Consider the following 14,670-nt stretch of genomic DNA (forward strand, 5'->3'; position numbering starts at 1 on the left):
TTCTCTTGTTGCGGAGCACGGGCTGTAGAGCGCAGGCTCAGCAGTTGTGATGCACGGGCTTAGTTGCTCCGCGGCATGTGGGATCTTCCCTGGCCAGGGCTCGAACCCGTGTCCCCTGCATTGGCAGGCGGATTCGTAACCACTGCGCCACCAGAAGCCCCAGAAGTAATGACTTAATCGGGTGTGTGTGTATGTGTCATCGGGTGTATGAGTACATGTATAATATACACATAGTAAAAAAGCAGGCATTCCTTTTCTTACATACAAATTTTAATTACATTAAGTGTCACCTTGTTTGAAGCACTGCAGATAAAAACTGGAGATAAGAAACCCTCCATCCCTCGTCTGGGTTTACTGACCGCTTCCTGTGGGTGGAGGGGTGGCTATGACCCACCCCCCGCATTCCCTTGCCGGCTACGCTGTTGTGAGTGCCTGATGTATATTTGCCGTTCAATGAATATTTGTTGATCGTGTGAATGAAACATCAATACTCTGAATATCTGTGCAGAGTTAAGTGGGAAAATAAGCTTGTCAGATCAGAGAGGTTTTACTTGAAGAACAGGGGGTTTATACCTCTCAGAAACAACATGATGAGTGAGAGCCCACACCCGTTCTGTGCTGGAGAGGCGGGCCGTCTGGGTGGGAAAGAGCCTGGCGCCGGTGTCAGAGCCAGAGCCCGAACCCTGGCCTCGTTCATCACACACCTCTCCCTGGGACGGTCTTCCGTGGAAGTCAGCTTGAGAAGGATGTTTCTACTGGATCTGGTGGAATAAATAGTGGTAGTAATAACAACAGTAATGGCTAAATGAGTCTGTGCCAGGCACGTTATTTGATGCATTCAGTTCTCAAAACACCTATGAGAAAGGTACTTTGGTTGCAGAAATTCCGGTCTATGGAGGTTAAATTGCATTGCAAGTAGTGAAGCTATATAGGTTTTACCCTAGAAAATTATTCCTTCAGTGTTTAGAAATGTTTAAATTTTGTATAAGTTAATATTGGCTTCAAGCTTACATTTCAGAAATGGTTTTAATATATACAATTATTGATTTTTCAATATTAGAAACTACGATTATTATTATTACTTGTGTTAAAAGTAGTGCCCGTTATTATACACGTCACATTCCTCTTCTACAGGGAGAGCAAGGCTTCGAAGGTAGCAAAGGAGAAATTGGTGGAAAGGTAAAGATCACTTTTCATACTCATTTGTAAAACTAAATTGTGTTCTTGAAAATATTTTGAACTAGAACATTTAACTTGTTTTTGTGCTTTCCATAAAAGCAATTCAATGATTTTATAGAAATAATTTAAAATATGTGCTTCACCTAAGGTAGACTTACCATATCGATGACTGTCATAAATCTTTCTACACTTGTTTAGGTGGTAGTTATTTCTACATATTTCTAGTTAAATCATAAATAATTCAGACATTTATTAAGCATTATATTTTTGTGCTGCAACATCATTGATGTGCTTATGAAATGTCCAAGTCTAAATAAATGCTTTGTTTATATGTACACCTAGTTTATCAGTGGAGTTTTTCCTGAGGAAATAAATAAGTAGAACTAATTGTAATAGTCAAGGTCCAACAGAAAAGGGATGGCACATTCAAAATAGAATAGTGTGGAAGAGTTGAATAAAGGGAATGTTTAAAAGGCAGGGGCAACATTTAGGAAAACCGTAAAGATTGCGCAATATTCCAGACTGGGTTATAGGGAACGCCTTAAACCCCGCCAGATTACTGGTTACCAGACTCAGAGGTAAAGAAAGCCATGTGGAGAGGGCTGCAGGTTGCAGCTGAGAGAAGCTGTTAACCCCTCCATTCAAGCAGTCGTTTCACAGCTTTGTACTCAAAGTGTAGAGGATAGAAGTGTCTTAGTCATCTAGAATTTCCCTTCACACAATCATTTGCATCCTTCTGCATTTCATGTGTCTAGTTTTATTTTCAAATAGAACAAAAACAGCACCATTCCTTTGTTTCATGAACTGCCATGTAATTGGACAGCCAGAGAGATCATCTCAGATTAGACTGTGTGGCCTGTGTTGAGTTTGCTGAGCCGTTGTCAGGTATTTGCTTCTTCAGTAAGTATTTATAGACAGAATGAGCGTCCATTATTATTATAAGACAAATTACACATGTTGTAAGCTACTTGCTAATTACTTTTCCTCACAGAACAGTGAGGGGGAAGGAAGGATAGCCATATAATTATCGTATAATTGAAGAGAAGTCCATTGAGAGATGACTGTTTTTTAAGCGGATCCTCCTTCTTAGGAATCTCTTGAATATTTTTCCTTTAGAATAACCATCATTGCAAGACCATGGCTTTAAATAAATGCTTTGCATATTCCTGTTTTATTAATGGGACTTTACCTGTAGGAACAAGTAAGAATAAGCAAGGAAAACAGATATATTCTCTGTAATTTAAAGTCGCCATCTCACTAGAATCTTAGTGGCTATTTTGATATTTTAGATATATGGTTGGTATTGCTTAGTAATAAATAGATTCTCACAGGCTATGAGGTATTGAAAAACATTCAGTACATCTGGCTTCAAAGATTTCCCTTCTAATTCCTCATATCTGTTAACTGTTGCCTTCAAATAGTCCCTGTCACCAAGAGGTGAAAATATTTATGGAGAATATGGTTATCAGGAAGAAATAAAGCACCAAGTAGAAAAGACAATGTCTTGAATGAGAATTACAGCTTAAATGGTTTATAGTCAAATGTAAGATTCACATAACGCTTATGTTAAAAATATGTTCTGCTTTGATTTTTATTTACCATATATGGGATGTTTGAGTTTCTTCAGTGTTACATGCTGTGTATTATGATACATGACCACACATATTTGTCCATAAGATAAATAGTTGATATCCAAGTATTCATTTCTAGATTAGAAACTTTTTGTTTCTAGATTAAACAAGAAAAGTATGTGAGGCACTCATCTCTGTGTGACACCAGAATGAGATTCTTGGACTGCTTGCAACACAATTTGTTTTCTGAATAAAGACAATCTCATTTGAATTTCAATTCTTTGTGGAAAACTGAATATATAGTGAAAATAAGGCTCACCTTTCTTCTTTAATTACCTTAATGTGGCCTCTACTGTGTTTAAAATTTGACTGTTATAAATGACAAAATTCATGAGTTGCAAAATGAAATAATTCAGGAAGTTGCTGTTGTTCAGAGATATCATATCTACCAAAGCCACGTGGCTACTGACCAAAAAAGGAAGTTTATCAACTGTCAAAGAGAAAATACCATATGATGGTTTTCAGGTGATATTTCTATAATCCAGTATAAACCACGTAAAGAAATCTGCTGCTTTTCTTTATGGCTAGAAAACTAGCTTTCAGGCCAGCTTGACCCAAGCTGGACTATCACGGGGTTCCTCAGTGTATTGAAGATGCTGCCCTCATTCCAGAAAAGAACCCCTGGAACTTGAGCAAGTATAGCAGACCTCATCTGAAAGCATATTCCTGAGTCTGTCTACAGCAGCTTATAACAGGGCAGAAACTCACGCCTCATTACCTAAGCAAACACAGTTCAGCCAAGTCAGTCCTAAAGTGAAAATTATTTGAAGGGGTGGTTCTTTCTCTCAAAGATTAGTTTCTGATGCTGGCAAGACTCTCCCAGAGGACAGCTCTCTTCAGGTTTGCCACGTTCTGGTTTATCTTAGGAACGACCTCGCCCCACTGACCTGTTACTGGCTGGAGGATCATTCAGGGATCCCTGGATCCCTGACAGCATAGCCCATGAGGCAGGAGAGGGGATGTCTATATTCTGGCTGAGGAATAGACCCCCAGCTGAGGTCTACATTCTGATTTCTCTGTTTCTATAGGAGTGGTCTTAAACATCCCTTCTTTGGGGGATTTTCCTTAGGTTCCTTCAGTATTACTGTAGATGTTATATGGCTACTACTAGCAGTAAACAAAATGAAGAGTTCACTCTTCTTTTTTTAAAAATTTATTTCATGGAAGTATAGTCGATTTACAATGTTGTGTTAGTTTTTGCTGTATAGCAAAGTGATTCAATTATACATATATATACAATCTTTTTCATATTCTTTTCCATTATGGTTTATTACAGGATGTTGAATATAGTTCCCTGTGCTGTACAGTAGGACCTTGTTGTTTATCCATCCTATATATACTAGTTTGCATTTGCTAACCCCAAACTCCTACTCCATCCCTCTCCCCAACCTTGGCGACCACAAATCTGTTCTCTACATTTGTGAGTCTGTTTCTGTTTTGTAGATAAGTTCATTTCTGTCATATTTTAGATTCCACATATAAGCAATACATGATATTTGTCTTTCTCTGTCTGACTTACTTCACTTAGTATGATAATCTCTAAGTCCATCCATGTTGCTGCAAATGGCATTATTTCATTCTTTTTTATGGCTGAGTAGTATTCCATTGTATATATGTACCACATCTTATCTATTCATCTGTCGATGGACATTTAGGTTGCTTCCATGTCTTGGCTGTTGTAAATAGTGATGCTGTGAACATAGGAGTGCATGTATCTTTTAGAATTATAGTTTTGTCCAGATATATGCCCAGGAGTGGGATTGCTGGATCATAGGGTAGTTATATGTTTAATTTTTCGAGGAACCTCCATTATGTTTTCCCTAGTGGCTGCACCAATTTACATTCCCACCAACTGTGTAGGAGGGTTCCCTTTTCTCCACACCCTCTTCAGCATTTATTATTTGTAGATTTTTTAATGATGGCCATTCTGACTAGTGTGAGGTGGTGAAGAGTCCACTCTTTTTTTTTTTTTTTTTTTGCAGTACGCGGGCCTCTCACTGTTGTGGCCTCTCCCGTTGTGGAGCACAGGCTCCAAGAGTCCACTCTTGATGACAGTTATCCCCACTGTCAGCCTTCCTCATAATGACATAGCCAAACCAACTCTTGTTATACAACCAAGGTAGATGCAAGAGCTAGGCTCTGAATATCACTTTAGAAAAAGGCCATCTGGCAGGGGTTCAATGAAGTGATCACCATTCCTAAACACTGAGCCCAGATCTTTACTTTAGATCTTTGAGAAAATAGGAGTATTACTCGGTTGCATTTATGAAAAGGAGCAAATAGAAAAGCAAATGTAAACATCTGCTTCATAATAGAATTCGATACAGATCATGTAATTTAGTTTGCTTTTAAAATTCTCATTCTTGTATGTTGTCAATCAAACCCTAACTGACTTAAAGTTTAAAAACTAATTTCTTCAGCATTAAACTTGATTCTGCTGCACTTTACTGTTAACATATCATTTAGTCGTGAGAGAGAAACATCCAGTGGCAACTGTTACTCTCGCCACAGTGTTCCTGACATTTTCTAGCTAAAACGTTGTCGATTTTGGTTCATTCAAGAGTGACGTTTAAGATAATATGGGCACACATGGCAGCAAATCTTTACAGGGATCTAAGATGTTTCAGCAACTGTGAAACTTTTCCATTTGATATTGAGATTATCTGGTCTCTTCAAGATCTCTTAAGTTTAATGAAAAGAAAAGAGAACAACCAAATTGCTTTTTGTCATGAACCATGTGGCTCCAGGAGATGTGGACAGTGTGCAAGAGTTCACGTGTTCTGTAGTCTAGAGTGTTCATGTTTCAACAGTTTCTGACTTATGGGCATTACCTACTTTCGTCATCTTGATCAATGATCTTTTCTTTCACCCTGAGTTAAACTAATAACAATAACCATAACCATAATACTAACAAATGCATATGATTCCTGCTTTAATTTATCTCTGAAAACTTTGGAAAACTGGTTGCTATAAATTTCCAGTGACTTGTGATTTTTATTGTCTTCTTACCAGAGTGTTGTCTAGGTCCTGAAATGCCATATATTTATTTAAATCAGAAAATTATATTTAAATATTTATTACCCTGGTTTTATAGCTGTTGCAAATAATTTACCTGACAGAATCCACTGGAGAAACATCTAACTGATGCCTATTTAGTTGATTTATTTGACCACGTATTATTGTATTGTATCACTGCAATATAAGGTAGTATAATTTGTAATATAATTTTGTAGAAAATGTGATATTCAAATGAATAAAATTATTAAAATATCTATTGTAATGTATGGTTAAGTACAAGTACGCTTTACTAATCCAAAATTATCTCGGTTATTTATAATTAAGGCATGCATCCGATCATCTGTATTTCTTAATTTTCAGATGACATAACTCAAATTTTCATTGGCCATCCTAGAAAAATATACATTTAGGCTTAGTGTTGATTTTATGAATGATGTGCGGCCTTTTGCCTTCTAGCGTTAAGTATCATGAGATTATAGTCAATAAGGCAATCAATAGTAATCATTTGCTACTAGAAACAACAATTTTGGCTTCAAATAAATCAAGACCTTTTACACCGGAAGATATTTTCACTTTTCGTTAGTCAATATTCCATCCAATTGTTGTTATGGTAATTGCACATAGAACTTAAGTTGAGAATTTGAAGGCATAGCTGTGGTATTTTTGCCATTTAAGATTTTGTTGGAGAATGAGAAAAAGCCTAAGTGAGTATGCCTGTATAATATGCATAAATTATTCTTCAGAACCTTCTGGGGTAGCATCTTGGTCATTTGAGAGGGAACACATATTCCTAGTTTCTGGAGAACCACTCCAGGGAGAGCCTAGACTTAACAGTTCATCGTGGAAATGATGGTGACCTATCGTAGAATAAATGGATTCACATTCCTGTGTCCCATGTTCTAATCCAGCTCTGCCATGCCAGCTATGTGAACCTGGACATGTTCCTTGCTATCTTTACCTTACTCTCCTTTTCTATAAGATAAAGATAATTCATACTTATGGGATTTTTGTAGGAGTAAAACAAATGCCTAGTAACTAAAAGGTGCTCAGTAAATGTTAATATCCCCAACAGCCAAAATGTAAATATTGATATTTTGAGGAAAATAGATTTGATATAATTACTATGTCTAATTTTTTATTTGCCTAGTATTACTTCCTAATTTTACTTCTAAATAAGTAAGCAAAAGACGAGAGGATATATTAGTTAGCTACTGGCGTGTAACAAATCACCCTAAACTTCAGTGGCTTAACACATTCATTTGTCTAGCTTGTTCTCCTGTGGTTTAGCAGTTTAGACTGGGATTATTAGCTCAGTGACTTTGCTCCCAGCTGGTCTTGTCTAGGTTTGCTGTGTATCTGTGCTCAGCTGATGGGTTGGCTGAGGGTGGCTGGTCTAGGTCGGGCTCTGATGGACAGCATGTCTACTCAGATGGTCTCCCATCCTCCAACGATGGCCCTGTTCTCAAGGTAATGGCAGGGGTCCAAAGAGAGCAGGCAGAAGCACGTAAGGCCTCTCCAGGCCCCTGGTTCAGAGCCAGCATGCCATCAACTCTGCCACATTGTGTTGCCAAAGCAAGTCCCAAACCGAGCCCTGATTCAAGGGGTGGGAAAACAAATGCCACCTCTTGATAGCGACAAAGTCGCATTGCAAGGGGTATGGCTACATAGAGGGGTGAAAAATGGGGCCATTTTTGTAATAAATTGAACACAAATGAGATAAAATTTCCTTATTTTAGTATAACAGTTGAACTCTACTTCAGAGCAAAAAGGGTGAATAATTTAGCGACTTCATTCCCCTTCTTCTCCCATGACTTGCATAGTAATCGTTAAAGTTATGTTTACATAGTGGGACTCAGACTGGGTCAAAAGATATTTCCATATTTGAAATGGTAGAGATGCTTTATGTGTAATAGGAAAATATTATAGAAAGATGAAATTCTCAATTAGAATGGGAAGGGAGAGATACAAGGTGTCAAATAGCTAAACCAAGGAATGACTTAGTACTTTTACATAGTCCCATGTGCTTATTAATTTTAGCTAAAGTAATACTGAGACCAGAACAACTGGGAAAAGCAGGTCAGAGTTGAAATGTATTTTTAGGATTTCACTATTAAAGCTTTCTGGGCAATTATGCTTAGCATTCAGAATGAATGCAAGAATGTTAAATACTGTTATTATAAATATAGCCTTTCCCATCATCACTTTAAAACAACTGTTGATATGTCACCTCACTTCCTGTGAATTCTCTCTTGGTTCCCCTCGTAGAATTTGCTGAACATCAGCATGTTGGACAATTGTTTCATTTATCCTGGTAACATGTAACACTTCTGCAACTTTTAGGAAGGGCTTACTTGTTTAATTTGACAGTTGACTTGAAAAATGAAGAGAACAGATGGAGTAGAATAATAACTATGATTTCAAAATACACAGCAATTTATCTGTGTCCAATGCCAATTGGTATGGGAGCAACCATGCCAACTTTCAATTAGCCATGGTAGCAGGCAGTGGGGAAGTGTAATGGTAAAATCCCACAGCCAAGCTGGAGGCTTGACGTTAGTCTTCACTGATTGTGTGTCACTTTCTTCATTCTTTACGGGGCTAGTGAATAACTCTAGATTATGTCAAATATGTTGCTACATCTTTTAATAGTGGTTATAGAAAAAGTGAAATGTCAAAAAAAAGAGACATGAAAAAGAGGAGAATAACCATCAAGGGCTGTACTATTTCATGAATATTAGTCTTTTAAAGTATTATTTTTAATAATTGCTTAATATTTCACTGTATGGATATATAATATTTTATTTGACCATTCCCTTGTTGGAAATTTAAGTCCTTCTTATTTGTTTTTGTTCCTTTTTTGTTTCTGTTTTTTTAAATGTTTTAGCTAGTACATGTAATGCAGACTCAGCATACTTTGATAAGCATCTTTAAATATATCTCTTGTTCTTCCTTTAAACTAGATTTCTGGAATTAGAATTATTGGGTTGATGAGTATTGAAAGTTTTAAGATTCTTGATACATATACTCAAATTACTTTCTCCAAAGATTTTTTTCAATCAGTTTACACATTCATGAGTAGTGGTTGCATCCTTATTCCACCCTCACTAGCTTTAAGTATTAAGTTTTTCAAATGTTTACAATTTTTAATCAATAAACATTATTTCCCTTAAAAATTTTATTTCTTTATTTCTTGTATTTCTTTACACCACATTAACATTTATACACACAATTCTGTCATATATATTATAAATATTATTTTCATCTTAAGGTTTGTCTTTAATGTTTACTGTGAATTGATATACAGAAATTCTAAATTTCTTTGTTGACAGTTGGTGTTTCTTTAATGATTTCCTTAATTCCTTCTGTATTTTGATATCCTGTGCTTTCAAGAAATCAGTTAAATATTCACTCACATTTTCTTCTAGTTTTGCTTTTACACATTGTAACCCTTTCTTCCACCTAAATGTATTTTGATGATGTTATGAGATAAAGATGAAACTTGACTTTTCCTTCAAAACCGTGTCTGATAATGATTTCCTTACACGTTTGTTCATGATGCTTTCTTTATCATATACTAATTCTTATATACTAAGATTATTTTAGGGGTATGTATTCTGTCTATTGATTACTGTATTGCTGCCACATTATTTTAATTATTTTAGCTCTTATAATACATTTTAACATCTACCACTGGGAACACATTTTCATTACTCTTCTTTTAAAATGTTTTCTTGCATACTTTTACCCACTTATAGTGCTATTTGCTACATGTTTAAATTTGGATGGTTACCCATTCTTTGATTTCATCATCCTTGAACCGAGAATAATAATGATACTGATTTTATTGGGTTTGCGTCAAACTTAAATGATGTTGTCATCAAAGGATCCAAACAAGTGCCTGGCATAGAGTAAGATGTTGAAAAAGTGTTTGCTTTTATTTATTTATTTATTTTTGCAGTAGGCGGGCCTCTCACTGCTGTGGCCTCTCCCGTTGCGGAGCACAGGCTCCGGACGCACAGGCTCAGTGGCCATGGCTCACGGGCCCAGCCGCCCCGCGGCATGTGGGATCTTCCCGGACCGGGGCATGAACCCGCGTCCCCTGCATCGGCAGGCAGACTCAACCACTGCGCCACCAGGGAAGCCCCGTTTGCTTTTATTTTTGTCTTCTTTATGAATTTAGTTTAGTTCTCCTAGTTCCAAAATATCAATATTACTGTTGGTATAACTACCAGTTGGTTTTAAGTTAACTCTACACATTGCTTTGGGATACAGCAGAGTGTGGCTGAGCCTCAGAGGAGTGGACTCAGGAACTAAGACGCCTCTGCATCCTCTCTTTTCTTCTCTGGCTACATGATCTCTCTTTTCTGTGAAACCGCTCTGTTCTCTTGTGTTACATCTTGACTCTGCTTGCTCACTGGTAAACTTAGTATTAGGAGGCCACACCAGAGTGGCAGCCTTGTCCCCAGCTTGCACACCTTCATAATCCCAATGCCAATAACACACTGCCATCACCAGGCGTCATACCCACATTCCGAATACAGAGAATCTAGTTGACTCACCTCTGGTTCCATCACCTGAGTCTGGAAAGCCCTGCGGCCAACTCAGCTGACTTACAGAGAGTGCATGGGATTTATAAGAAGGGGTACGGGGGTGAGAAAAAAAAAAGCAGCTGTAAGTCTGTGAGTATTGCTGACATATGGGAAAGCTCTTGATTTTTGTATCTCTATTTAGTATCTAGTCACTTTACCCAATTCTTTTCTTCCATCTAGTTCCTAATTTTATTAATTCTGCTAGTTTTTCCATTGAAAGCAATGGGCTGTATATGACGGTGTCATAGGAAATGTGCATTCTGGCTTCTTCGTTCCAATTTCTTTAGCTTCCTTCATGTGTCACGTCTTGCTGTAGGGTGCCTACTAGGAGGCTCTGCAGTAGTCAAGCAAGAGATGATTGCAGCTTGTAATTTTCCTGGAGGTGGAAAGAAGTGGATAGATTTCACATATAACTTGGAGATAGCACCAACTGATTTTAGTGATGTAGGTATAAGAGAGAAGGTGGTGATAAGAGATAACTGTCACATTCTGGCCATTGTCCATTGGAAGAGGAACAAATTTGGGTAGGGGTTTATACCATGAGTTTGAGGTGTGCGTGAGGCATCTAATGAGGTCTGAGCCTGGAGTTCAGAAAAAATAGTCTGTACTCCAGTTACAAGTGAGGGGTGGTTGGCACCTAGCAATGGGAGTGGGCGAGACTGCATAAGGAGAGGGGTTGGAAGTAGGAGAAGGCCTGGGCCTGTGAGCTGAGGAACTTAAACATTCAGAAGTTGAGTAGAGGAAGAAGAAGAACATAGAGAAGATGCATCCGGAGAAGTGCAGCGAAAACCAGTAGAATGTGTTGCCAAGTAGAAGAAGGTGAGTGTTTACAAGTTCAAAATGTGCTTAGCAGTCAAATGAGATCGCAATATCAGTAGCTAATATTTGTTGAACGTTTACAACGCTCAGCCATTTTTCTTCTGTGAGCTTTATATGAATTACCTCATTTAATCCTCCCAGCAACTCTCTGCTGTTATTATCCCCACTCTGTAGATGAGGAAACAGGGGCAGAAGGTGAAAAATTAAGAAGGAACACCAGAGCCCTAATTCACTGCCTCCCTAGATGAGCAAGTAAAATTGTTGCTATGGGTGACTGGCAACTTTGGCAAAGGTCATTTTGGTGGAATAATAAGGGTAGACATCAAGTGCAGTATGTTGAAGAGTGACGGACAAGGAAAGAGAACATGCAGAGAACCCTCTCAAGAACTGTCTGTGAGGGGTGAGGGGGCACAGCCATAGCCAAGGGGTGTGGATTGTAGAAGAAGAAACTTTAATGCACCAACATCCAAAGCAAGCTTGAGTGCTTGAGAGCAAAATCTTCTTGATTAAGATAGAACCCCAAAGAATAGTACAGGCCAAGCTCACTTACACAGAGAGCTGCAAATGTCTAACATTTCATAAGGCATGTCAGACTTATGCCAATGATAATGTAATATTTAAGAAATTCCCATGAAAATCAAGAACAAGACAAAGGTATCACCATTATTATTTAACAGTGTTCTGAAATTTCCAGCCAGTGTCAATTTTACTTCCAAATTATAGTTTGCATCTATCTGTTTCTCTCCATAGCCCCCAATACCACCAAGCTGTAATCATTTATTATCAACTCCTGCCTAATCTTCCTGTTTTCACTCTCTCTCTTCTCTCATCCATCCTCCAATTATAGAGATGGATCTTTACAAAACTACTCATGGGCTCTTTGTGCTTGAAACATTTAGTTGCTTCCCATTAAGTGAAAATCCCCAGTCCCTGTAGTTGCCTCTCATCTCTCATTCACTCCCCTTCTGTACTTCTGCTCCTGCCGCACTTCCCTGAACTTGCCAGCCTGTCTTCTGCCTCGGAACTGTCTGTTGGTTCTGTTTGGAACACTCTTTCCCTTCCGTTGGTTAACCTCTATCTACATCTTCAAAGTCGTTTTCTCAGGGGAGGCTTTCTTGATACTCCAATCAAATTCAGTTCCTTTTGTTTAATTTCTCATTGTACCTTTAATACTACACTTCACCTTTATACCACTTATCACAATTTATAATTATAAATTTACTGACATGGGTTTTTTTTTTTTCTATTTTCCCCAGTAGAACAGTAGCTTCATAAGAGCAGGGACCGTATCTGTTTACGTCTTTATCTCAGACAACCAACATAATGCCGAGCACATAGAAGAATTCAATTGGTTAATTCAATGCTGAAGGAGATTAGTGTAGACAAGGCTTAGTGTTTCTTTTCAACCTTCTGAAGTATTCGATAATTGTTATTTTGATTTGTTCAACTCAGTATCAACCCTGTTTTTTCAGATTCCGGCTATTGAATTTGTGAGGTGGAGTGGGAGACCAAAATTAGTTTCACATGTATGATCCTTGAAATTCTGTTTCATATGGTATTTGTCTTTAAAAGATATCACTTATATGTAGAATCTAAAATATGACACAAATGAACGTATCTATGAAATAGGAACAGACTCACAGATGTAGAGAACAGACTTGGGGTTGCCAAGGCAGGGGGTAGGGGGAGGTATAGATTGGGAGTTTGGGATTAGCAGATGCAAACTATAATATATAGAATGGATAAACAACAAGCTCCTACTGTATAGCACAGCGAACTGTAGTCAGTATCCTGTGATAAAACAAAAGGGAAAAGAATATGAAAAAAGAATGTGTGTGTATATACATATAACTGAATCAATTTGCTGCACACCAGAAGCTAACACAACATTGTAAATCAACTGTACTTCAATAAAATAAATTTTAAAAAATAAGTTTTGTTTCAAAAAAAGACAATATATAAAACATATATTTAATAGTAAACTATATTTAATAGTATACTAAAATGTGCAGAGAAGTAATAATCGGTTAACATAGTTCCATTTTTCATTACTTGTGAAGGACCTTGCCTTTGGCAAGCCACTATTCAGTTCCTTACTCTAAAAAACAAAATAATACAGTTCTTTTAATACCAGATATTACACAGTGTCTTTTTAACTTTGTGGTAGTGTGAAGGGTCGTCTGTTGAGTCTTCTGTCATAATTTTTAGTTGCAATTACAGTGGAATTTTTGGAACTATTGACAGCAGTAACCTTAGGTTGGTTTTGCATGGAAGTTTATTCAGGAACTATTTTATGTAATTTAAGGACAAAGAAATATGGAAATTCGGGGCACATAATGAGAGATAAGTAGAAGAGTCACGACCCTCATTCACATGATTGTTAAGACAACTTGACTTTGGATAGCTTTCTCTTTAGTAGGGGCTGAGTATTCTCAAAGGGTGGTTTACAGTTTGTCTGAATTCTGCTTTTATTTTGACCTTTATTCCAGTTACCCTCTTTCTTCATTCCAGGCTCCGGCGCTGTCTCGGGTGCCCACTCCTGCGCTTTAGTCCCCTCCGCCTTGCTCAGGGTCACCCTCTGCTATAGACTTAGTCTCCTCCACTTTCCCCGGGCTCCTTTTTCCACAGCCTCTTGGTAATCCTGCCGCCCCTCCGGCTTTCTTTCCCAGCTCTTTTGCTTCCATCCCATCCAAGCCTAGTTCCCTTTTCGAGTTACTTTCCTTCCATTTTTATTTCAGGTAGCTCTGAGGAGGAAAGATAAATTTTAATATAAACATAAAAATTCCTGAACAGGTGACTTGAGTATCTTGTGGACTCAGTAACAAGGAAGAGATCTGTTATGCGGTTCCCCTCTCACATGAGAGCATTCCTGAATCAGACTGGGTTTTAAGTTAAGAGGAAGGTAGAGGCAACCCTCACATTTGGTGACAGAGATTTTAGTGTAGTGAAAAGATGTGGTTTTTAAAAATTACAAAAAGAAATGGACTTAAAAATTTATCTGGCAATTGCTTCTGCTTCATATAATCACCAAATATTCATTATATCTCACTGTTTTCACTAGATCTCAGTTAATAAATATACCTCACATAACCGCATCTCTTTGTTGGAGGTGATTCCAGATGGTAGGGGAATCATTAATTCATGGTCACCAAATATTAGATGACAGGTGCATCATTTTTATTTAGAGCCCAGTGGCATGTGAGCTTCCTTCACAGTCAATGTAAAAGCAATTCACTGTATAGTCATTGCTGAACAAGTGTCCCGCCAGACTTACATAGCAAAATTCCACTGCTCAGAAAGCAGAGGTGTGATGCAGCTGCTGTCCTAGTGGACATTGTACAAACAACCGCCTGTGTGACAAGTTACTGTCTGGACTTAGGATCGTCTATTGCTTCTTAGTTTAATATCTTAAAGAATTTATTTTGGGGTCTTAG

At 37.8% G+C, this 14,670-nt stretch overlaps 1 protein-coding gene across 1 annotated transcript in view; it reads left to right on the forward strand.

The window, feature by feature from the left end:
• The window catches only part of COL19A1 (collagen type XIX alpha 1 chain), a 356,054-nt gene that overhangs the window by 89,167 nt on the left and 252,217 nt on the right, over positions 1-14,670 (forward strand). Inside the window, exon 10 of the mRNA XM_089921716.1 lies at positions 1,135-1,179. Within this exon, the coding sequence (XP_089777842.1) occupies positions 1,135-1,179 (45 nt within the window). The remainder of the gene's footprint in view (positions 1-1,134; positions 1,180-14,670) is intronic.

Source organism: Delphinapterus leucas, chromosome 12 (assembly GCF_059928025.1).
Source record: "Delphinapterus leucas isolate spDelLeu-1000000601 "Yukka" chromosome 12, BTC_Dleu_Yukka2, whole genome shotgun sequence".
Taxonomy (NCBI): Eukaryota; Metazoa; Chordata; class Mammalia; order Artiodactyla; family Monodontidae; genus Delphinapterus; species Delphinapterus leucas.